We start from the raw sequence: 25,792 nt of genomic DNA on the forward strand, positions 1-25,792 counted from the left end.
CCGCCTCCACAGGAGCAGTCGCAGGGGCCACCCCTCCGAGGATTAGCTCCTCCCCCTCCCGGTTGAAGGTGTCTCCCCCCCCCCCCGTTGAAGGTCTCCTCCCCCTTGTAAATAAAAACATACAAGTTTTTCAGTTGAAAACAAAACTGTGCTGGTTATTGTGTTACTCGAGGTAACTTTAATAAATGATTTGAGATGCCAATTAGCCAGCTAAATTTAAGAGGATTACAAAATGCGGACACCAAATACCGTTCCTTTAATTGGTCATTGGTTTGTGGCACATAAATAAATACTGACACTTAAGTAAAATTTAAACCACAACTATATTAACATAGATAACAAACAAGCAAGAAAGGTTAAAAGACGCACACAAAAGAATATGTACATAGTATAGACGCAGGGACAATTGTAGTGTTGCTGGCAACCTCAATCCTTTGGTCCTTCCGGGCCTCGGGAGAGGAACAGCCAGGAGATCCCTCGAAGACAATTAGAATCGGGTACGCTGACTCGAGCCTTCCGCACGAACCACGAATCCTTTTCCTATTCTTCGGGACAGCTCGGGCAGGTGATGGTCGCCTAAACCCTAGCCTAAGCTAAAAGAAAAACCCTAGCTACGTCTGACGCACCCAACGAACATTCACGATGATGGCCGATATGCTTGGAACCAACGCTTCCTGATGAACAGTCACGATGACGATAGCTAATTTAACTAAACTTAACTCTGGACCTAATTTAAATTGGTAGGTGCAAGCCTTCCGCTTGACCTGACCTGACAGACAAGACTACCAAGGGAGTCTTAATAACCAACCAAACAAATATAACCAAGGTTGGTTTCTTCTATGCAGTACATTTAGAATTGGGGGGAGGTAAGGGAAGGAGAGGGGGAAGGGAAGGGGATGGGAGGGAGTTGTATGGGGTGACTGAGGCAACCCTACTATGGGGCTTGTGCAAACATGTCCGTCAGGGCCTCTCGGATGCGCACCCCATTCTGGTGTGCCTAGCGGATGGCAGCTGTGTGGGGCTGTTCAAATGTGCCTCGGCTGCCATCCATGCAGGGAGGAAGGCCTCCCCACTCCGCTCCACAATCTTGTGGAACATGCAGCACACGGCCAGTACCTCCATTGCATTCTGCTCACCCATCTTGAGATGGATGAGCAAACAACGGAAGTGGGCTTTTAAGCGGCCGAAGGAACACTCCACTTGATTTCGGGCCCAGTTGAGGTGGTGGTTGAACCGGGACCGGTTCTGGTCTGGCCGCCCGTGTAGGGCCGCATTAGCCAGGGCAGCAGGGGGTAGGCCGTGTCCCCGATGACGCATATGGGCATAGGCACATCCCCAACAGTCAACTCCCGCCAGGGGAAGTAGGTGCCCGCCCCCAGCCTGCGAAACAGTCCGGAGTTGTGGAGGATGCGGGCGTCGTGTGCCCTGCCAGACCAGCCCACGTAGACATGCAGGAAGCGGCCCCGGTGGTCCACGAGGGCCTGGAGAACTATCGAGCAGTACCCCTTCCTGTTTGTGAAATGGGCTGCTCGATGCTCCGGGGCCTGGACGGGGATGTGGGTTGCATCCAGGGCTCCTCCACAGTTGGGGAACCCGAGGGCAGCGAAGCTGGCCAGTGTAGCATCCACATCACACAGGCAGATCACTCTTGGGAACAGGACATCATTGATGGCATGGACAACCTGCAGAAGGGTGCAGAGAAACACAAGGGAACACTTCACATAAGGCAGGGGTGAGTGTGCGCTCCCTTGCCCCCCACCCCATGATTCCCTCTGTCCTCATGCACGCACGCACACACACACCAGGACCCCTACGGTCCGTCCCCCCCTCCACCAGCAGGCCTGTGCAAGGGAGGGATGGCCCAAACCCCTGGGTGACCCAGCCTGGAGTTTTGGCTGCCCCTGGGCATGGAGTGCAGCACCCTCCCTCCACCCCACTCCCCCTGGGATTTATCTCCATGACGATCACACCAACGGTGGATCTTCCCACCCCGATCGGTAGCTGTCCGGGGTGGCCAGCTTCCATAGCGCTATGGCAACCCTCTTGTCGACGGGGATGGGTGCATGCAGCTGGGTGGTTGCTCTCTGGAGCACGGGTGAGCCAGGCGCACAGCTCCAGGAACGTCCGCTTTCGCATGTGGAAATTTCGGAGCCATTGCTGGTCATCCCATTGCCCAAGGACCAGCCGGTCCCACCAGTCCATACTGGTGTCCAGTCTCCAGAGTGGCCTCTCCACAGTGGGGTAGGGATGCCATGGCCTCCCTGGTGGGGGAGTCCAAAGCAGTCTGTGCCTCCTGGTCCTAGAACACCAGGGCACCAGACTGGAGCACCAGCTGCAGGCACTCCAAAATGGCCGACAGGGGCCAGAGCAGGCACATGGCCACCCGTGGCTCCATGGAAGACTAAGCAAGGCACAAGAACCCAAAACCAGGAAAAAGCACTAGGTGGCAAAAGGGTGGTGTCCAAAAGGCAGAGGGCAACCACCAAAACTGCTAGGGGCTGTCAGTCCCTGCAAGAGGTCCTAAACCACAGAGCAGACCCCTTTAAGCACATGTCTGAAAGGAGCTCCAGCCCCCACCCCCGGAAAGGGCTGGTGCCCTTTTGCCCTCTTCAAAATGGTTCCAGGCTTCTGCTTTTGCACAAAAGCGCGCCGCCAATCTATACGCGATTTTGCACAAAAGCGCATCGTTATAACGATAACTCCGGGACCAATCTAGACGCTCTTTTCTGCAAATACTTTTAACGGGAAAACTTTTCTGTTAAAAGCATTTGCAGAAAATCATGCCAGTCTAGACGTAGCCCCAGTGTTTAAAGGCAGAGCTGACTAGAATCAATTGAGAGTCCTTTGTCTTGTCTCAGTGATCGCTTGAGCAAAAATCATTGATAAAATCTAGTGTAGACTGACCTTGGACTCAACATGCAGGCAATGTGTTGAAGGGCAGTGCAAAGGAGGCAATGGTGGTGAGGTACCATATTACCTCATTGGTGCTGAAATCACTAAGGACTGGAATTTGACCACAGAACTGACACTTTCTTAACTAAGACTCCATTTTTGCTATTTAAAAAGTAAATCAATGTAACAGAAAACTGCAACGCTCTCTGGTAACTTTTTAAAAATCAAACTTTAAACTTCATTGAAAAAATTGGCATTTAAATGTTCAACTATATTGATATACATTTTGATCAGACCTACTTCTGATGTGATATTTGTGCGTGGTTGTGGTTTCTTGTGTGGGTGGTGTGTTTTTCTTTTTTTTTTTCCTCAAAAAATCCTGGGGGGTGGGAGGCTGCCAAAACAGCTTGAATTGGGCCCCGCACTTCCTACAGCTGGCCCTGCTCACTGGGACAGCCCACATGTCAGATCCCACAGCTTGTTGGGTCAGATATAGCCCACAGGCTGGATCTTGCCCGCTCCTGTGGTAGGTGCTGTGCAAACACAGAATAAGACTCTTCTATTTTTAAAATGTAATTTAATTTTTCTATTTTAAGCCTTCTTGGCTGGAAGACAATAATTGAAAACATAAAGTAAGTGCAGTCTAAAGGCTCAGAAAACAAAAAGAACCCATCATTTATTATTTTTCAGCCAAACTCATGATTTTTCAGGGCTTGGCTTATGCCTTTGAAATAATGGAGACTGGCATTGCTGCAGATACCTTTGCCTCTATGCCAGCTGCTTCCCCACTCTCAGTGACAGGTGGAAAGTGAGAGGGGAAGAAACAGCTACAGTATTATTAAATGCTGTTTCCTATCAGGTTTTCCATACGTGTCTTAATTGCCTGTGAACATCCATTCTAAGTAAGTTCCCCCCCCCTCCCAAGAAGTAAGATCGTATGATTATGTCTGAGCGATTGTGGGCAAAATTCACCCTGTTCAGAGGAAACTACACAAGATCAATGTAACACTGAAGTGGATGTATCTGTCTCCCACGGAAATACTTAAGTGGTTCAAAGGCTTTGAGTGGACCCTACCTAGGGGTGAATTTCCTCTTGTATGAATAAATCATTTCTCCCACTTTGCCTTCTCATTTTCATAGTTTCTGGGTTTCCCATTTCCCATTTATAATTCTTCATGTTCTGTACTTGCCTTAAGTTCATACAGAAACTGCAGTCCTAAAGACAAACTCCTTAAATAATTTCTCTGTGGTATATACTGAGGCCAACAGACCTGAACTGGTAAGCATAGAGTTGGTTTTAGAAACATAATTGTGTTTAATTGAAAGAAAGAACTAGTGCTCCCGTTCCTTGGATAAGGACCTGAGAGCTCCAATTTGTTCTGTAAGTTGAAAGCAAAACCTAATGTTCTGTACTAACACTAGTGATCTGTTTATCATTTTAGATCAATAGCACTTGAAGAGCTTGCTCTAAATATTTGCATTCTAATTTTATTAGAAAAAAATGAATTGCCTTACAAGTAATTTCTCATTTCTTCCTGACCAAATGACGTAGAGATAGGTACGTATGTGATGTCCCAGCAGAATCACTGTTGTTCTGAGATGATGGATGGGGACTGAAGCTAATTCTTAAATTATGTGTGACTTTAATCTAATCACTTTCTCTCTTCATATTTTAGTTTACCCCAGATTAGGCATAATACTTCCTGCCTCACACAGTGTTGAGGCTTAAATAATTATTACCTATAAAGCACTGAAAGATCACAGATGAAAGGTGCTTGAGAAGCAAAAATTATTTGAGCAGCCATTGAAAATATGAATACACTAGCCCTTTAAATGATAAATCTCAGGGGAAATTCAAAGCTGTAGTCTCCTGCCTCATAGGAGTTCCTGCATAGAGAACAGAAAACACAATTTCCACTTGCAGTATTTCCTACTTACTCTTCTGCCTCTACTTCCAACTGTAGAATGGGCCAAAGGTTCAACCACCCCAACCCATAGATCTCCAAAGATCCCCCTGCCTACACATGCCCTAAAATAGCAGTGCTGCCATCGACACTGTTCCCTTGATGAATGTACAGCAGCAGGTGCAGGAAGGAAGTCTACACTTATAGGTTCTGCTTCAGACAAATGAATTCCCAACAGCTTTTCCTATGGAAAGTCTGTTGGATGGGAAGGAGAAAAAGCTAAACCCTCTTGCACTCCATTTTTTGAAAAGCTCCTGCCAGGTGGAAGAGTGTCTATGTAAGCCAAAGGAAAAGGGAGAGCATGCTGTAGAGTCAGTGTTCCCCTCCTTCTACTTCTTCTCTTGTTGTTCCTCTCCTCTCAGGGGATCCTATTGCCTATGATCAGTGACTGTTTTATGGTTCAATGATTCGAATTGCACACCAGTCTAGAGATTCTTTATTATAATATCAATATAATTCTAGCAGTGTTTGAATTCAGCTTTATTAAAAAAAAAGAAAAAAAGACAATTCAATGACCTTGCAAGATACAGTCCAGTTACTGTACTTAACTGTCATGTAAATATTGTGACTTGTAAAAATAACAAATGCCTTTCCAACATGGTGGGATTTCCTTTCAATATTCGCAAATTTAAAAAAAGTGGAACTTCTTTATTCTTCATTCTAGATGAACATTCATATAGATGAACATTCATACGGAGACAAAAGAAATGACTGGGGAGACATGAACACATATGTGAGAAGAATTTGGCCCAAGTATAATGGGGAAACAGGTGAAGGGTTTCTCTTGTGTGGCTGTCAAGATAGATATCTGTGTTATGAACTTTTTACAAAGGGGAGTTTGTACTCAGAGCCAAATTGTAACAGCTTTATATCAGGATTGCTATGGACTCTGCTACAGTGTATCTAGCATTAAAGAGCCTCTCTTATCACCAGTTGAAAAAAAAATCTCTAACTCTTTTTATCACCAATACAAAGATGAATGTGGTTGATTGTGGAGCATCAGTAATATTTCCCCAATATCTTTTATCAGTGAGTCACCATACTTCAGAATTGGATATGTGTAACCCACACACCTATGGGATGTGGTTCAGTCTCCCATCTGTTGACACTTAGACCACTTACAGAGAGAGAGAATGAATTTTCTCTATGGCCTTAGCTGAGAACCAACTAGCTTTTAGCTCAAGTGAAGCTCCTGAGGTTCCAAGTTCAGTACCACCTTTACAAAAACTTGGGTGGAATCAGATCCAAAATTCCAGTTCAAGTCTCTCTTAAAATCTGACTTTTTTGCATACTGGAGGCATTCTGAAAGGTACTGAGTGTCATTAATACCCATTGCATGAGAGTTGAGAGGAGCCAGCATTCTATAGGAAGCTATACCATTGGCTATGGGGCTAAGAGGAGGTCTTTATACCAGTTCTGTTTAGGCCAGACTGCTTTGCCCATTAATAATGCACTTATGAGACTGCTGTTAGACTCTTAACTGATAACTGCCTTGGTTACAACTTGGACCTTGCATTAATGAAGATACTTTCCACAGAGGGATAGCTAGGGGCTCTAATAGCAACAATGCTTCCAATATGAGGTTGCAGAAAATACATTTTGGTTCATTTTTTGAAATTAAAAAATAAAATTATAAGTTCTGCATTGGTGTTAAAATAATAGTAGTACAACCCTAGTTTATATGCTTGGTAAAGGAAAATACAAAAGACAGCTCCAAAGACTGTAAATAAACCCCCCCATTAATGGTACTTTAAAGTGGTCTCACTGATCCTAAGACTATTTGTATTATTGTAGAACCTCAGAGACAATTATGCTAGGAGCTGTACAATCCTGGTGGAAAACACTTGAAACCAACCAAATTATAATTGCTTGCCACTTCCAAGTAAACTATATGTTGAGTATCTTCCTTTTATCACTAGGTAAAGGTTATAAGAAAGCACAGCAACTAAAGAGCTTGTGCTAAAACTTAAATGACATTAAAATACACTTGCTTTAATGATTTGGGAGACTTCCAACAAATCGATGTAGTCTTACAGCTCCAAGAAGGCAGACTTCTCTGATTACCTCACATACATATACACACTTTGTTTGCATAAACTCTCATAGTTGCTTCCTATTCTTTGACAGTCTCCTCCTAGATCTCATTGAGATAATCCTGGTCAGGATATATCAGAAAACCAGTAAATAAACTGTCTGTCCAGTAGGGATCATAAAAGAGCCCATTTTGTTCCGAGTAGAAGATCTGCAACCACACTTCATCATCCTGCTTCAGTGAAATAATGGTTGATCCAGAGGCCACGTCATGGTTACCAGTGTTGGCATCAAAAGTCTTTATTCGGTATTGCCCATTGTGGACCAACCCAATGGCCAAGTGTTTATTGGCCAAAGTGATATCATAAGTGAAGTAGTAAATTCCAGGAATGCTGCATATAAATTTCCCACTGGAAGCATTGTAGTGCTCGCCTTCATTCATAAGGATCTTGTCAAATTTGATGGGAAGCCTCTCCCTTGGGTAGCTTTTTGTGACTGCAACTGAAAAGGCAGATTTGGCTTTTTTGGCATCACAGCTGCATGGTCCTGGCATCCCAGTATCACCCTTTCTCCCTTTGGGTCCTTTCTTTCCTTGTGCTCCATTTTTCCCATGATTTCCCTTAATGCCCTTCGGACCCCGTGGACCTGCTTTGCCAATGGCGCCTGCTTTCCCCTTGGGTCCTGGTTTACCTGGGTTTCCCGTTCTGCCCTGGAGACCTAGAAGACAAATTGCCTGCAGTGAGATTTTTAGTGAAAAGTGATCAACGTGAGTGTGGTGTTATCATTACACTAAATTATCATATGGGAAGAAATGGAAGAGGATCCTCATGTACAGAGGATTCTAATAAAATAACACACTGGTCTGGATGAGTACTGTGGTTGTCAATCACGTTACCTTTTCTAACACAAACATTCATAATGTGCATTATAACAAAGAAACCCGTCTCACTTGCATTTTGCAACAAATTTAAATGAACACTGGTGGAAGGGTGTGAATGTGACATCTTCCATTAATCCAAGAACAATACTGATAGAAATAGTGCAGAATCCCTGCTTCCCCCATGACGGGGCATCTGCCCCACACTGGCCCTTTAAGCAGTTAAAACCCAGCCCAGGAGTGGCTGGAGTACTGGGGCTGTGGAGCCAGCAGCTGAAGCCGGTATGAGTCAATTGGGGCTCAGCTGAGGGCAATATAAATAAAGGCTCCTGAAGGGGTTGAGACAGACTCACTCTTGCTGTGGAGTAGGAGGGACCTGGCTGTCAGAGAAGTTGGAGGCTTCCTGACTCAGGGTTGGGCAAAGGCAGGCTGGGTTGGGGAAGCTCTGGCCAGGCAAACACCCAGGCTGCAGAGCCTGAAGCAAGGTCTGAGACTACTAGGGTTGTAGAGAGGCAGCCAGGGTAGGCAAAGGCAGCGAGTCTTTGCTCCTACTGCCTGCCAATGATGAGTGGCCATTTCAGATTGCAGTGTGCTCTGGAGGCAGAGGCTAGATGAAGACTTGCAGTGGGTCACTGAGGTGGGCATAGGGGGTTTGGAGTTCCTGGGGGGGGGGAATCCTAGAGTGTGGGGGCACTGTGGTGGGGCAGTACCCAGATGAAAGACACCATGGCCTGGGGGGATGTGGGTCCTAACACAGAGGTGGAGCAGAATAGGTAAGAGCAGGTGTGACACCAGCCAGAAGGGGGTGCATCAGCACCAAAAAGCTATTGCCTGAGTAGCCAGCAAGGGGTGGCCACTACGATTCCCTTTTGGTGTCTCAATCCTCAGTTGTAGGAACTGTCTGCAGAAACTGCCAGTTAATGCTGCTTTTGATGAGAGTTCCTGTGCCATAGACATTTTGGTCAAAAAAACAGGATGTAAATCTCCAAATGCCTCTTGGGGCTGGTTTAGGTCCTGTGTCAGTACAGGACTAGATGATGTCTCAGGGTATGTGTCTAACTCTAAGGGTGGTTAAGCTCCCTTCCAAGGGAGGCTGCAGAATCCCTGTCACTAGAGAACAGGTTGGACAAACCATTATCAGGGATGGTCCTGATGCTGTGCAGGGGCCTGGACTTGATGACTTTTTGAGGTCCTGTCCAGCTGTATATTTCTGTGACTTTTTAAGGGTGGGTCTACACTGCACGCTTACCTTGAAATAAGCTATGCAATTTGCATTATGCAAATTGCGTAGCTTATTTCGAGGCAACTTTAAAATAGCTTATTTTGAAAGTGCAATTCCAACAAATCCCTTAGCCCTTGTGGAATGAGGGTTTAGAGGGATGCCAGCATACTGCACCTGTTGTTTGGAAATAACAGGTGCGTTTAAAGATTCAGGATAGCTATTTCGGGATATTTCTGCTATCCTGAAATAGTGCTGCTGTCTACACGTAACCTAAGAGTCCTGCAGTACAGATAATGTAAGTAAACAGAGCTTAATTTAAGATGGGATTCAACATATGGGTGTAAGAAGCAAAAGGAAGTCAGGAAAGTGGGAAGGTAACAGTGAGAGAGAAGAATCTGTTCTTCATTACCATAACTGCAAAATATTCAGATATTTAATTTATTGATCCTCACAGCATGTTAGTGAGGTAAGGCGCTGCTCTATCTCCATTTTACAGATGGGAATGGAAGTAGACAGAATCTAGAGGACTTGCCCAAGGTCATAGAGGAAGTTTGGAAGAGCAGAGAAATGAATATAGGTCTCCTGAGTACCACACTAATCCCTTAAATATGCTGGCTCATCCTTCCTCTCTACCTCTAAACATGCTGGCTATGTCTAGACTGGCATGATTTTCCGCAAACGCTTTTAACGGAAAAGTTTTTCCGTTAAAAGCATTTGCGGAAAAGAGCGTCTAGATTGGCATGGACGCTTTTCCGCAAAAGCACTTTTTGTGCAAAAGCGTCCGTGCCAATCTAGACGCGGTTTTGCGCAAGAAAGCCCCGATCGCCATTTTCGCCATTGGGGCTTTTTTGCGCAAAACAGTTTTTAGCTGTCTACACTGGCCCTCTTGCACAAAAACATTTCCGGAAAAGGGCTTTTGCCCAAACGGAAAGGTCAAAGCATTTCCGCAAGAAGCACTGATTTCGGACAGGAGAAAGTCAGTGCTTTTGTGCAAAATCAAGCGGCCAATGTAGACAGCTGGAAAGTTTTTGCACAAAAGCAGTTGCTTTTGCGGAAAAACTTGCCAGTCTAGATGCAGCTGCTGTGTCATGAAGAGAAGACTTTACAAAAGGAAATGCTCCTGCAGCCAGTCGGCTGTGTTAGAGTAATAATGAACTTTGAGGTAATATAGTAAACTCACATTGGAAAGCGTAAGCAATAAGAGATCTCACCTAGGACTTCCTCCACAGGCATGAAAGAACAGAATCATAGATTTCAGTTACTGAGAATTAAATTGGTGTGAAACAAAATTCCATCAGTAGTTTAAACAGAACGGCTGTGTCTAGACTGGCAAGTTTTTCCGCAAAAGCAGTTGCTTTTGCGGAAAAACTTGCCAGCTGTCTACACTGGCCGCTTGAATTTCCACAAGAACACTGATGATCTCATGTAAGAAATCAGTGCTTCTTGCGGAAATATTATGCTGTTCCTGTTCGGGCAAAAGTCCTTTTGCGCAAAAGCTTTTGTGCAAAAGGGCCAGTGTAGACAGCTCAGATTTGTTTTGTGCAAAAAAGCCCCGATTGCGAAAATGGTGATTGGGGCTTTTTTGCAGAAAAGCGCGTCTAGATTGGCACGAACGCTTTTCCGCAAAAAGTGCTTTTGCGGAAAAGCGTCTGTGCCAATCTAGACTCTCTTTTCCGCAAATGCTTTTAACGGAAAACTTTTCCATTAAAAGCATTTGCAGAAAATCATGCCAGTCTAGACGTAGCCAACCTGTTTGGAACCAGACTGCACTTAATTCAGTCTAGCTACATCTAGATAGTGGGGCTATTTTGAGATACTGCAAGAATCCTGAAATAGCAATTCCATGTCTTTAAATGCACCTGTTATTTCAAAGTTATTTCAAAATAATGGGTATGCTATTCCAGTGTCTCTGTAGCCCTCTTTCCATGAAGGTCAAGGGTTTTGTCAGAATAGTGTTTTATTTCGAAATTTGGTGCTGTGTAGACAGTGCCAAATAAGCTATGCAATTTGTGTAGCACAAATTGCGTAGCTTATTTCAAGGTAAGGGTGCTGTGTAGACACACCATTCTTTTTTAAGGTGAGTTTCCATTTAATTTGCTCAATCTGAAGAATCAGATCATCTCTATCTTAAAAATAATTACTTCCATCTTTATTTTGATTAGCTTTGCCTGAATCAGCCTGTTTCTGACTACAGAAAGGTAGTACTGAATTCAAGTCATACCTGGGTTCCCTTTCTGGGAGTTGCTAGATGTGAGACTGAGTGGGGAGCAGGGCTGGAACTTCTAGATAAGTAAGAAACTTCCAGATGAAACCCAGAACTGGGACAATGCCTCAGATGTGGCTTTTGGGAGCAACTGTTTTGGATTTCCCTGTGTTTTCTGAACCTTGACTCTTTACCAGGATAATCTGAAGGGTTAACAAAGCTCTAAGAGGCAGTTTCCTCTTACCTTCCTCTCCATGCTCGCCTTTCTCCCCATCTTCTCCATCTTTTCCATCCTTCCCTGGAAACCCCATCCGCCCAATTGTTCCTGGAGACCCTGGTGTTCCAGGGGGGCCAGGAGGGCCCTGTGGCCCTGGCATGCTGCATATGAGCTGCTGGGAACCTTTCTGAATTTCTCCTTTAACAAAGCCACTGAGAAGGTGATTAGCTACACAGGGCACGGTCCAGATGAGCAGAATTGCAGTGATCATGGTGAAATCTGTCACAATGAAAGGAATGAGGGGTTTACTGATATGTACAACTGCAGGCCAGCTTTCGCACAAAGTTATCCCGATCCACCATGGGGCTGGGACGAGAGAGGGAGTGTTTCACATGCTCCCTTAACTTTTGGGGCTAGTGGTGTTGTTTTGGTGGTGGTGGTCCTTTTGGTTGTTTGGTGAATAGATGTTCACATTTTCCCTCTTACCTACACATCCACTTTCCTCTTCCCCTCAATGAGAATGCTTCTGGCTTGACCTTCTCTCTTGTTCTTGTGACCTCTGCATTGAAATGGACTAGACAGCTGAATCTTATCTACTCCAGATTGTGTTTGCCAGAAACAAAGTGGGGAGAAGCTAGGGTTGCCAGGTGTCCAGTTTTGAACCAGACAGTCCAGCATTTGAGCTTTCTGTTCGGGAAACAAATTGAGAAGATATAATTGAGAAAATATAAATGTCCGGTATTTTCTAAATAAGATGTAATGTAGATTGTGATGTAATGTCAAGTGTGTCCGGTATTTTTGTTGAAACCATCTGGCAACCCTAGGAGAAGCAAAGGGGTAGGAAAGCCAGGTTTAAAGATAACAAAAAGAGCCTTTGCTTTCTCATGTCTCTTACTTTCTCCCTCTCTCTTCCCTACTTGCTACTTCTTTTCACAGCCTTATCATTTTTATCTTCTTTGCTGTTTCTTCTTTTTACTCCTGGCCCATGACGGCTGTGAACTGCAGAGTAGCAGTGATGCAGAGGAGTAAAGGCAGAGGTGAAAGTGAGCAGGTGCACCCTGCTGCTGGCAAGAGCTGGCTGAGCTACAGCAAAAGCCAGTGGGGATCTATGTAAAAAGCTGGCAGAGACCTAGGCTGCAATACATGACTTTCACTGCTGTGTAGAAGTAGTGATTTGCTGAATATCATCAGAGCTAGAATCCTTACTGCTGGACTCTCATGTTTCTCATTACTCAGGGATCTAAAAAGGTAATTCCTGAACCACCAGCAATCCATGTCAAGTGTGGTTGAGAACTCTACCTACTTTCACTAGAAAGTTGCTTTTTCAGATCCACTTAGTTCCCAGTCTGCCAAAACCTCAGCTAAGATTTTTTTTAACTCCCTTTTGCCCACAGGCTATAAATACAACAGCCATCTCTCTTTACTCTGAGACTTTTGAGCAAAAAGATGTCTGTCTGCTTTTCTGGTTCATTATCATGTATCCATCAATTCCAGTCCACATCAAACAGCCTAATAACACACAATCTCTCGAACTCTGAAAATAGGCTGCAGCTGTCATCTTACAGCTGTCAGAGCTGGCAGGAGATCATTGACATTCTTCAGTATTTTATTCTCTGCATCTTCATTTCCCCCTCCAGGATCCCCATCTTGCTTTGCTTCCTTTATATTCTGTCCTCTGATGTTTTCCTAACCTCACACCAAGATAGTTCATTTTCCCTCCCCTTGTTTTTTGTGCCTCTATGTTGTTTGGTTAAGCATTCTAGTTCAAATCTCATGGGAATTGGAAATGTGTACAACAAATTGAAATCCAAATCTTGTTGTGTCTGTTTCCTCTTGTAGTTCTTCCCCTCCCCCAGTCTGCTATACTGAGGCAAATTCTGCACTTAGGCAGAACTTATTTTGAAATAACTTCCATAATAATGTGTCTACACTACTGGGAAGCCTGGAAATTAGTCCAAGGCATGTTCCCTTAATGTGGATGTGCTATGTCAACTTAGAGCCCCTGGAAGCACTGGGGAGTAATTACTTTGAATGACTCTGGGAAGTCGTTATTTCAAAATAGCAGTAGTGGAGTGTCCACACTACCACTATTTCGAAATAAGAATTATTCCTCGTGGAAAGCAGGAATTATTTCGAAATAACAGGCTTGGTAGTGTGGATGCTCTGCTTGTTATGTTGAAATAAGGGGAATTGTTTTAAAGTAGCTCCTTAGTGTAGACCAGGGCTTAGTTATACCCCTGTAATCCCACTCACTTCCATGGTATTTCATGGAAGTTAGCTCATTAGCATGTAAAAAGCTGATTTAAATGTAAAAAATAGCAGAGGACACTACCTACTGATCTGCTCATGGTTTCAGAATATTCCAGATTCTGATAGCCTTTACACCTAATGAGTGATACTATGGAGTAAGCAGCAACATATGAGTGAGGGTGACAGAAGGGGGACCTACCGATATAATTTTGACCTCAGTAAAGTTCTTTGTGCGTTAAGAGGTGGAAGTTGAATTGCAGAAGTGGAGGAAAGCAAACTCTGTATACCCGTTATGCATAGGCAGGCCTTATCTGCTTGGAGAAATTTAACTGCATAGCTGCTGCATATAAGCTATTCCAAAATAACAGTTATAGATACATATTTAACTTCAGTTACGTGTATGGCCCATACAACCGTAGCACCTGAGTGTCCCATCTCTATACATATTAAAGTTTTTCCTGCGGGGTGACAATGTTGCCCCAACCTCCAGCCTCAACAGAGTACCCAGAAGGGGAAGAGGTGGCTATGGCTCAGGCTTCTCTTCCCCTTCCCTTGGGGGTTGCCTTGGGCTCCGTGTGGGCCCCCAGCTCCCCTGAAGGAGGGTCAGGGGGCGGCAGCAGCTGCTCCTCTCTGCGCTGGGGGCCTCGACTCTGGCTGCTCAGGCCAGGCATGCTGGGGTCACCATATGCCTGCAGCTCCAGCCTGGAAATGCCCCCCATTCCGCCTGCAAGATTAGCACGCCAGCGCCGGCTTCCTGTGGGGGAGCGGGAAGAGGAGAAAACCCTGAGGCTCCATGCCGGAGGCGGCTTGTGGAGAAACACGCGCACTGGCGTGAGAAGAGGTGGAGGGTTTCCAGGCTGGAACTCCAGGAACGCAGCATGCCTGGCCCGAGCAGCCAAAGTCAGCAGTTCCCCACTGGGTCCGAGAGTGTCGGGGCCCCCAGTGCTGCCACTCCTGGCTCAGCCCCAGCCTCCTCCAGCAACCCGAGTGGGACCAAGAGTCCAGGGGGCAGGCCAGGGTTGGCTGCAACCAGGGGGAGAGGGAATGGGGATGGGCGAGAGCCTAGGGAGGAGAATAGAAAGCGGGAAGGGTGCCAGGACTGGCTGTGACCAGGGAGAGGTATGGGGGGAAAATAGGAGGGGGGGCTGAAAGGCTGGGGAGGGAAGGTCAGGAGGGGCGAGAGGCCAAGGCTGTGTCCAGGATGGGTAAGAGACAGGTCTGGTGTGGCCCCTGGCCCTCCCCTCCCCAGCAGCTGGGTCTGGCACAGCCCCTAGCCATCTCCTCCCCAGCAGCTGTGGGGGGCCGAGAGGCCAGAGCTGGTGCTGCCTTCAGCTGCTGGGGGGGGAGAGCCAGGCTTGCTTACCCCCCAAGACAGGGGTCTTTGGCAAGCATAGTGAGCAGAGGGCACTGCCCCCTAGTAACCTTTATTGTATTTATCCTCACAACATGTCTATCATCTCCATTTTACAAATGGGGGACTGAGGTTCCAGAAGTCAGGGATAAATCCTTAAAGGCATTTATGTGTCTAGTTCCACTGAAATAGATGGAATTTAGATGTCTAAATACCTTTGAGCAGATGGGTGCAAGTTACTTGTCCAAGGTCACACAGGAAATCTGTAGTGGAGCAGGGATTTCAACCAAGGGTCCCAAATCTAGGCTAATGGCTTAACTGCTGGACACCCTTCCTCTATGTTCAGCAAAGTATTTAAGCTGTGCCATTGCTGTGCTTCAGAGTTGTAGACATTCAATACAGCAGCAGGAACAGTTCTTCTGTCAGAGTTAGTCCACCTCCCCGAGAGGCAATAGCTAGGTTGACAGAAGAATTCTTCCATCAGCCTTTTGCTGTCTATTCCTGGGGTTGGATTGTTTTAACTATGTCACTCAGGGGTGTGCATTTTACATACCCTGAGCAGTATAGCTGGGTTGACTTAACATTTGTGTAGATCAGCCTGCTGTTAGATAATGGCAACTGATTCACAAGGTGTTTTCTTTTCTGTGATCATTCCATAGGAGTTTCTGAATGAGAGAAACACCATCATGATCAAAAATAAGAACATTTGGCTTTATATGTTAATTTTAAATAACAAAAACTCCCCCAGACTCCACTTCTGAATAAATATTAACTTCAGAGGTTCCTGAACCAACCCACTAAATCACCCGTTTATAGCTAGCTTAAACTGATGGTGCAACTGATTTTTGACTACATTTTGGGCAGTCACAGAGCAAAATGTTATAGTCTAGTCATGAGCTTTTTGTGGAGATGGAATAAGTATTACAGAGTCTCTGGAGCCAAGAGTCTGATTTCCTAAAAGCAGAGCTGCTAATCTGTTTTGATTGCGAATCATAGGCTGAGAATAAAATATTAGCCAAGTTACCTTATCCATTTGTATTCCTGTGTAAACAACCTTTTGAAAAGCCCTAAGTCTTCCTTTCCTATTTTTACCATGAGTTTTTAAGATCTCATTTGTTCACTGATACACAGGTCCTGTCCCCTGGTGCTTGTCATGCATCTCTATTCCTTTCATGAATTCATGAACCTGGCTGAAGTACGCTTTGCAACATGATGCGATGGATATCAGAAATTAATATGTATGTGCAGGTAGGATTTGCAGAAGCATGTAAACCTCTGCAAAATTTCCAGCATGGTCACCAGTGTTCCCTATAAGCTGAGCACTTGGGCGTCTGCCCAGCAGAAATTCAGGTGCATCCCAGCTGGTTGGCAGAGTGCCCACAGCTGCTCACAGCAGACTCCTTGTGTTTCTATTAGTGGTGCGCATCTGCATATTCCTCAGTGCACATAACAAAATGTGTTCCACACAAAGATGGAAAAACATATGATGGTCACATGTTTAAATCCCTATAGAGGAGAAGAATTTGACCATCCCTTATTCGGAAGCTTTAGAAAATGTCATTTCACTACATGTTGCTTGTCGCCGCCCTACTAATGTAGAATTGGGGGCAAATTACCACTGTTCACTTGGTGTTTACAAGGTGCCATTTGCCGACAATATGGAAGCTGCATATAGCACAGACCTTTATAATCCATGATACCTCACTTTAGATGCAATCTCCCTCTGCCCTATGCCCATCTCTAGTTAACTTACCTTTCCCACTGCAGATTATTGACAGCACAGAAGACTAGTCACAAAGGGTGGTGTCTAACTCCTATTAAAATCAATGTCAGTCTGGTGCCTAAATATCTTTGTTAATGCAACCCGATGAAGTTAAAAAGATATCACTTTAATATTCCTCAACTATGGTATTTCTTGAGTCTAGCAGGTTAAATGGTTCAGTATGCTTAATCAATGGACAAAGAGAGAGGTAGGCATAAGAACATGATCTCTTTATCATGCAGTTTACTCTTCTAGCTGTGACAGATATCCCTCTTTATAAATATATATAAAATAACAGAATAATCAATCATCCCACTTGGATTTTCTTATCAGATGCTTAAGATATACTAAGATGTAATATAAGATTGGGTTTTGATCAATCTAGCCAGTTTCCAGACCGTTCACTAGCACTCTGAATATCTGTAGCTAGGCAAAGCAAGTGTAGCTAAATGGACAAAGATACAAGCTAGAGCCCCAACTATGGTAGTAGGAATTCTGTTATCCATTACTAGAGTACTCTAGTCAATAAGTGCACAGCAGTCTCCTGAGGCTGTATCCACAGCATATTGGAGTCAAGAGAAAGATTCCCATTGACTCAGAGGGACTTCGAATATCAATGACCTGATCAAATTAGCAAATATATTAGAAACTGAGATTATTATCAGAAGTATTGTGTAAAACACACATCAAATCCTTTCCCACTCATACTCTCTGAAGGGGTGGAACTATGCCATTTTATGTTTTCCAAGAGCCACGTAACTTCTTATTCAAATCCATTGAGAAAATATGCTACACATTAAAATTGTATTGAGGGCCTCACATTATTTCAATGTATATAATTAAGCGCATGCAGTGGAACAAGAGACATAAAACTGTTCTCTGGAAAGGGTTGAGTTCCTCAGATATTTTGATAATCTCATCCCTGTGTTCTTTCTTGTTATATAAGATTTAAGTTATTTATGGCTGGTGAAAGGTGTTGAACTAATAGTATTGGGGATTGAAACCGCAGACCAGATATCAACTGTGGGTAGATGAATAAAAAATTTTGTTTGGTATCCAGCAACAACAATAATAAAAAGGCAAATAGAATGGTAGAAGATGTAAGGAATAACACTGAAAGGAGTGACCACGGGAACTAGTGAACAGGGTACCGCAAACATGAAAGATTGAGGAGAGGAGATTCCCCTGCTGAACACCCCAAACAAGGTCTAAGTGCTAACTTTGGGGTGAGTGAGTATGTTTGACTGTTTGCATTTTTCTTTCTCTTTCAGATTATTTTAGTTACTGTGTCAGCTGGGATTGTGTGTCTGGGCACAGTTTAAGCTTTTGTTCCCTTGATCACCCTCAATCACTCGCCTCCTGTGTGACTAACAAAGAGGTAGGGCTGACCTAGGAGATAAGGTCTTAAAAGCCAGAGGCTAAGTGACCAAGGGAAACTAGCAAACAGGGGACCACAAACATGGCAGTTTGAGAAGGAGTCCTAATATAACTAGCATGGTTAGCAAGGGCCACATGACCTGTGCCAACACTGCTCCTGTCTCCTCCATCTGTGCCTGTATCCAGACAGATAACATAATTGTGGATGCCTCTACCTAGAACCTGGTGTGGCTTTGCAGGGACTGTGGCCTGCATTTCCCACTTACAGAAAACCAGGCTGGGGGGACCAGCTAATGTGGAAGGTGTCTGCTGGCGGAATCACTCAGGAAACAGGTGGGAGAGCTACAGGAGGAGGTTGAGGAACATCCGTGCCCATGAGGAATTCCTTGAGATTATTCTTCTTGAGCCATCCAAGGCTGAAGAAGCTACAGAGGACTGCTGTCACATCACTGGGGGAGGAAGAGGAGATGGTTCTGTCACAGGAAGGATACTGGCAGCTGGTTACTTCTGGCAGCAGACAGCACTTCATCCCTGTCCTCAACCCACCCACCATGTTGCTGGAAAAACAATATGCTACCATATCAATGAGAAATGAGGACTCACCTTGCCTAAGGTGGAGGAAGAGAAGCACTGTACTGCTGGGAGGTCTGCAGCCACCACTCACAAGAGGAAACATAGGGTAGTGGTGGTTGAAAACTCTCTTCTGTTGCCCTGACATGGGAGATACACTGCCTGTGCTGGGAGGTATACTGCCTATCAGGGGTTTGTATCTGAGATGTTATGGAGGGATTGTCAAAGATTATCTGGCCCTCTAATTTTCACACCATGCTACTCATCCATGTGGGCACTAATGATACTGCAAAGTGTGACTGAGCAGACCAGAAGTGAATACAGCATGGGTGAAAGAGTTTGCAGTGCAGGTGGTGTTCTCTTTGATCTTTCCGGTCAAAGGTAGGGGCCCAGGCAGAGACAGATGCATCCTGGAAGTGAATGCCTGGCTGTGAAGATGATGCCACCAGGAGGGCTTTGACTTCCCTGGTCACAGATGCCATTCTAGGAAAAAAGACAGCTAAGCAAAGATGGGGTCAAACTATCAAGGAAGCAGAAAAGAGTATTTGGATACAGATTGACTAAACTAGTGAGAAGGGCTTTAAACTAGATTTGACGCAGGCAGGTGACCAAAGCCCACAGGTAAGTGAAAAACCTGAGACCTGTGAGTCTAGTCAGAAATTGGGAGAGGAGGGGAGCATGGAGACAAAACAGAATTGGGGGGTAAAATCAAATTAGTATTTTAGTAGTGTGTATACTAATGCAAGAAGTATGGGGAATAGCAAGAAAATCTTTAAATACTAAGAAATAAATAAAACTATGACATAGTTGGCATCACAGAGACTTGGTGGGATAATGCATACTACAGGAATATTAGTATTGAATGGTACAGCTTACTCAGGAAGGACAGGTAGGAGAAAAAAGGGAGGAGGTGTTGCCTTATATATTAAAAATGTATGCACTTGGACTGAGGTTAAGATTGAGAACACCAAGATACCACCTTGACTTAACCAGGAGACCTTGAATGATTTAAATTTTTTTTTAAAAGTCCTACCAAAACTAGAAACTAGGTCAAATGATGAAGGATGAATATAAACAAATAAAAGTATGTACAGGCAAAATTAGAAAGACACATAGCACAAAACAAGTTCAGACTAGATAGAGCAGTGGTCTCCAACCTTTTTACACCCAAGATCACTTTTTAAATCTCAGAACAGGCGAAGATCTACCACCCCGCCCCTTCCTTGAAGCCCCGCCCTCTCTATTCTCCTTCTGTCCATCACTTGCCATCCCCAACCCTTACTTACACACTCTGATAAAAGCGACGAGGAGTCCGGTGGCACCTTATAGACTAACTGAAGTGTAGGAGCATAAGCTTTCGTGGGCAAAGACCCACTTCGTCAGATGCAAGACGAAGTGGGTCTTTGCCCACGAAAGCTTATGCTCCTACACTTCAGTTAGTCTATAAGGTGCCACAGGACTCCTCGTCGCTTTTGCAGATTCAGACTAACACGGCTACCCCTCTGATACTTGATACTCTGATAAAGTTTATTTTTAAATTATGCGATACATAAAATTAAAATCACGTGTTTATAGTTATGAAATAAATGGTCTGTTTTTTATTCATGCTATTTACATCTAAAATGAAGCATTTATAATTACACATTTTGTGGGGACAGAGTTCTGAGGCTGGGGGCAGAGGAGAGGGGGCAGAGTACTGGGAGGGCAGAGGACAGGGTTCTGCAGCAGGGGACAGGGTGCCAGTGGGGACAGAGTTCGGGGAGTGGGGACGGGAATGGGGACAGAGTTCGGTAGCTGGGGACAGGAGAGTGGGGACAGCGTTCTGTGGCTGGGGACAGCGGAGTGGGGACAGCGTTCTGTGGCTGGGGAGTGGGGTGCCAGTGGAGGCAGAGAGTCCCCTGCATCTCCCTCCTCCCAGGATTCTCCCCCCCCCCCAGGGAAACCAGCGTGTGCCTGCCCCGGGGCTGACCCCATGCGGCGCAGGGAAGCCCCGCGCATGCCTGCCCTGGGGCCGACCCCGCCCTCTGCGCAGGGAAGCCCCACGTACATGCTTGCCTGCTCAGGGGGCCGACCCCCCCCACCTGCACAGGGAAACCCTGTGCGCGTGCCTGCCCCGGGGCCAACCCCCCCCTCCGTGCAGGGAAGCCCCACACGCATGCGCCTGCCCAGGAGGCCGACCCTACCCCTGCGCAGGAAAGCCCCGCGCGTGCTTGTCCCAGCGCCAACACCCCCACACGCGACACGAAGCCCCGCGCGTATGCCTGCCCCGGGGTCAACCCCCCCGCACGTGCCGGGAAGCCCCCTGCGCGCCTCCCGTGGGGCTGACTCACCCCTCCTGGGCGGTGCAGGGAACCGATGCTCCCTCCAGCAGTACACCCGGCAGAGCAGCTAGCGCACTTCTGGAATCGCCGGAAGTGGTGATAAGCTGCGGGACTTCTGTCCATCCCCGGGAAGCCAACACTACCTCCATTTTCACTTGAGGTAAGTAGTGGGGTTTCTCGGGGGTGGGAGGGATATGGGGCAGACAGGATGCCTTGCGAGCGACTGGTTGAGGCCTCGCGAGTGACCAGTAGATTGTGATCGACCTGTTGGTGACCACGGAGATAGAGACATGAAGGGTAACAAGAAAACTTTCTACAACTACATTAAAAGCAACAGGAAGATCAAGGACAGAGTAGACTCATTACTCAACAAAAAGAAAAAAAAATAACAGAAAAAGTGGAAATGGCAGAGGTGCTTAATCACTTCGTTTTGGTTTTAACCAAAAAGGTTGATGGTGATTAGGTTGGTGGTGATTTGATGCCTCACATAGCGAATGCTGGTGAAAATGAAGTAGTTTCAGAAGTTAAAATAGGAAAAGAACAAGTTAAACATTATTTAGATGTTAGATGTCTTTAAGCTACTAGGGCCTGATGAAATGCATCCTAGAATACTTAAGGAGCTGACTAAGGAGAGGCCCTAGCTATTAGCTATCATCTGAGCCATTCGTTATGGAATGTTATGGAAGATGGCAGAGAATCCAGAAGCCCAGAAAAGGGCTAATAAAATGCCTATGTATAAAAAGGGAAATAAAGACAACCTAGGAAACTATAGACCAGTCAGTTTAACTTCTACACCAGGAAAGATAGTGAGGAAAATAATTAAGGAATCCATTTACAAACTTACAGAAGATAATAAGGTCATAAGCAATAGTCAAAGAACAAGTAATGTAAAATCAACCTGATAGCTTTCTTTGATAAGATAAGGAGTCTTTTGGATTGGGGGAAGTGGTAGATGTTGCATGCCTAGACTTTAGTAAAGTATGTGATACAGCCTCTCATAAGGAAATATTACCTAGATGTGTCTCCTATAAGGCAGATATATAACTGGTTGGATAACCATTCTTATCAATGGTTCACAGTCATGCTGGAAAGGCATAATGAGTGGAGGTCTGCAGAGATTAGTTTGGGGACCAGTTCTGTTCAATACCTTCATCAATGATTTAGATAATGGCATACAGAGTACACTTGTAAATTTGTAGCTGATACCACCCTGAGTGAAGTTGCAAGTGCTTCGGATAAGGTAGGATTATAATTCAAAATAATCTAGACAAACAGGAGAAATGGTCTGAGGTAAATAGTATGAAATTCAATAAGTACAAATGCAAAGTCCTCCACGTAGGGGGGAACAATCAGTCACAGACATACAGAATGGGAAATGACTATCTAGGAAGGAGTACTACAGAAAGGGATAAAGGGTCATAATGGACCACAAGTTAAATATGAGTAAACAATGTGACATTTTCAAAAAAAGTAAACATCATTCTGGGATGTATTAACAGGATTGTTGTAATCAAGACACAAGAAGTAATTATGCTCTATTCTGTGCTGATTAGGCCTCAGTTGGAGTATTGTGTTCACTTCTGGACTCCACATTTCAGGAAAGATATAGACAAATTTGAGAAGGCCCAGAGAAAAGCAACAAAAATGATTAAAGGTTTAGAAAACATGACCTATTAGGGAAGATTAAACAAATCCAATTCTTTCAATGTGGAAAAGAGAAGACTGAGAAGGGACATCACACCTTTCAAATACCTAAAAGGAGAAGGAGAGAGGAGGTAGAAAAAGAGGAGGAGGGAGAAAAATTATTCTTCTTATCCTCTGAGAACAGGGCAAGAAGCAATGGGCTTAAATTGCAGCATGGGAGGTTTTGGTTGGACATTAGGAAAAACTTCCTAACTGTCCAGATGTTTAAGTACCTGGAAATTTTTAAGTGCAGGTTAGACAAATGTAAGCAGAGTCTATCTCAAGGCTTCCATTACAGCCAGCTGGAATGGGAACGAAATCCTGGGTGTGGTAATATAAATATAGTTCTCCCAGGGTATGTCTATACTACAAAGTTAGTTCGAACTAACGGACGTTAGTTCGAACTAAATTTCATAGGCGCTACACTAGCGCTCCACTAGTTCGAACTTAATTCGAACTAATGGAGCGCTTAGTTCGAACTAGGTAAACCTCATTTTACGAGGATTAAGCCTAGTTCGAACTAGCTAGTTCGAATTAAGGGCTGTGTAGACCCTTAATTCGAACTAGTGGGAGGCTAGCCCTTCCCACGTTCCCCCTGGTGGCCTCTCTGGGCACAACCAGGAAAACTCTTCTCCTCTCCCCCAGCCCCGGGCCCTTAAAGGGGTAGACTCTGGCCAGACGGCACTGGAGTCAGACAGCCCTGCCAGCAGTCTCTGCCCCTGAGCCAGTGGCCCCACCATGAGCCAGGTAGCCAGTGGCAGCGAGCCGTCCCCTGCCCAGTCCCCGAGCACCAAGGGGCCAGCCAGGGGCCGTAGACGGCGCGCGGCCTCCTGGTCTAGTGCGGAGGTCATGGACCTCATTGAGATTTGGGGGAAGGCCCCCAATCTCCAAGATCTCCGCACCAGGAGGAGGAACGTGGCTGTCTACAGCCGCATAGCAGCCGCCATGGCCTGCAAGGGACACAGGTGCACCCAAGAGCAGGTGCGAATTAAGTTGAAGCAGCTGCGGCAGGGGTACGCCAGGGCCACAAGGGGCGGCGCCGCTGCAGTGGATGACACCTGCCCCTACTTCGCTGCCCTCCACCAACTCTTGGGGGGCAGGGCGGTCCGTGCCAGCCCGGGGGACAGCGAGCCGGGACCGTTGGGCCCTGACCTGGGCGCACCGGAGGGGCCAAACTACTACCGGGTAAGTAGTTTGAATTAAGTAGTTCGGGGGGGGGGGGGGGAGGTGGGAGGGAGACCAGAGACCGCGCGCATGGGCCATGCCTTCCACGGATCACGCAGACACCTGTGCACGTGCGTGCACGTGCCATGCCACCCTTGGACAGGTGGCTCCAGCTGCGTGACACCCAGGGGCCATTGCCCAATAGGCACATGCTTGTGCAAAGAGACGTGACATGCTCCCGACCCTGGGGCAGGACCCTTCACATGTCCCCTCTACATGGAGGCAGGGGACATCTCCCCCCTCCCCCCTGCTGCCCCGGCCACACTATACATGGCACAGGGACATGGGTGCGGTCTTGGGGCAGCTCCCAGTCCCGGGGAGAGCCAGACATCCTGACCATGGCCTCTGTACAAGCACAGCGGCTGTGACAGTGCAGGACATGGTCACCCTCACGTTGCGGAGTAAGGGAGGGGGCTGGGCATCATCCTCTGCGTCCCCAGGGAGAACTGACCACTTCTCTTCTTTCTCTACAGCTGCACCGACTGCTCGTGCAGGGCGCACCACCCCGCCCGGGACATGCTCCCGCACCCGCGGCCTGCTCCGGACCGCCAGCACGGAGCAGGAGTACCGGGACCAGCACCTGGGGGCCCTGCGAGCCGTGCACCGCACACTACAGGCCTGGATGCGGGAAGACCTGCAGGTCCGCCACGAGCTGCTGGCTGAGCTCCGAGGGCTGAGCACCAACCTGCAGCTCCTGCTGCAGAGCTTGGTGCTCCGTGCCGGTCCTGCGTCTGCTGCCCCCCACAACTGCTGTCCCTCCTCCCACTCCTGCCCCCCCTCCCACCTCTTCCTCCTCAACCCCCACAATCTCTTCCTCAATGTCCACACCCCCCACCTCAACCTCCGCACCCTCCAACCCATCCCCCTGGGGACGCCAAGGCCCCCTCCCTCGCCGTGCTGGGAGGCGGTTGACCCGGCGAGACCCCCACCCCTGATCCTTCAGTTTCCCCACCCCCTCCTTTCCCTTGCTTCCCCCTTTCAGCTCCCTCCTCCCAGTTTTCCCCCTCCCCTCTCCCACCCTCTCTCTTCCCCTCTCCCACCTCCTTTTCCCAGTTTCCCCGAGTTTTGTTAAATAAAGAGAGTTTCTAGTTTTGTCCACACGTTATCTTTATTTTGTACATCAAGAAGAGGGGCTAGGGAAGGGTAAGTGGAAGGAGGTGAGGGAGGAATGGGGCATGAGCCCCCGATGGGGAGGACTGGGCTGGCTCTGTGGGCTTCTGGGGGTGGAAACTCTCCTGCAGCCCCCCAATTGCCCCCTCTCCCCAGATGGCAGCCTGAGGCAAGTGCAGCCGGTCTGATGGCCGAGTGCTGTGATGTGCCCAGTGTGGGTAGTCTGGGCACTCCAAGCCAGGACTGCTTTGCAAGCGGGGCACCCCTGAGAACTGTGTGTCCGGGGTGGGGGTCGGGTCCCTTTAAGCGCAGCCCTGGGCTAGCCTGAGGCAGCATCTCCACGCTCTAAGTCCTCCTCTGATGCCCTGCCGGCACTGCTTCCGGCCATCCTTAAGCCCGGTTCAGGGTCCAGTTAATGTGGACATGCTAGTTTGAATTAGCAAAACGCTAATTCGAACTAGTTTTTTAGTCTGGATCCGTTAGTTCGAATTAGCTTAGTTTGAATTAACGTTGTAGTGTAGACGTACCCCCAGTTTGCTTAGGCCTGCTAGATATCCAACTGTTAGTATGGTGTTTTGCCCATTGTAACCAATTTGGCTGTTATGGGGTTACAAACTGTGTTAACCATAAATGCAGGAACTGTAAGATATGATCACCAATGCTTGTAGTTATTGGGAATGCAGAAAAGTGAGTCAGCGACCAGGGAGCTTGCAAACAGGGGCTGCTAACAGTGAGTTT

General features: G+C 46.5%; 1 protein-coding gene across 1 annotated transcript in view; it reads right to left on the reverse strand.

Moving 5' to 3' along the window:
- Nucleotides 1–5,274: 5,274 nt before the first annotated feature.
- The window catches only part of C1QTNF2 (C1q and TNF related 2), a 32,225-nt gene continuing 11,707 nt past the window's right edge, over nt 5,275–25,792 (reverse strand). Inside the window, exons 2-4 of the mRNA XM_006137140.5 lie at nt 15,561–15,672; nt 11,434–11,685; nt 5,275–7,604 (exon numbers count right to left, since the gene is read on the reverse strand). Coding sequence (XP_006137202.1) covers nt 6,991–7,604; nt 11,434–11,685; nt 15,561–15,591 — 897 coding nt within the window. The 5' untranslated portion in view covers nt 15,592–15,672 and the 3' untranslated portion in view covers nt 5,275–6,990. The remainder of the gene's footprint in view (nt 7,605–11,433; nt 11,686–15,560; nt 15,673–25,792) is intronic.

Source organism: Pelodiscus sinensis, chromosome 16 (genome assembly GCF_052426305.1).
Source record: "Pelodiscus sinensis isolate ZL-2025 chromosome 16, ASM5242630v1, whole genome shotgun sequence".
NCBI classification, from domain to species: Eukaryota; Metazoa; Chordata; order Testudines; family Trionychidae; genus Pelodiscus; species Pelodiscus sinensis.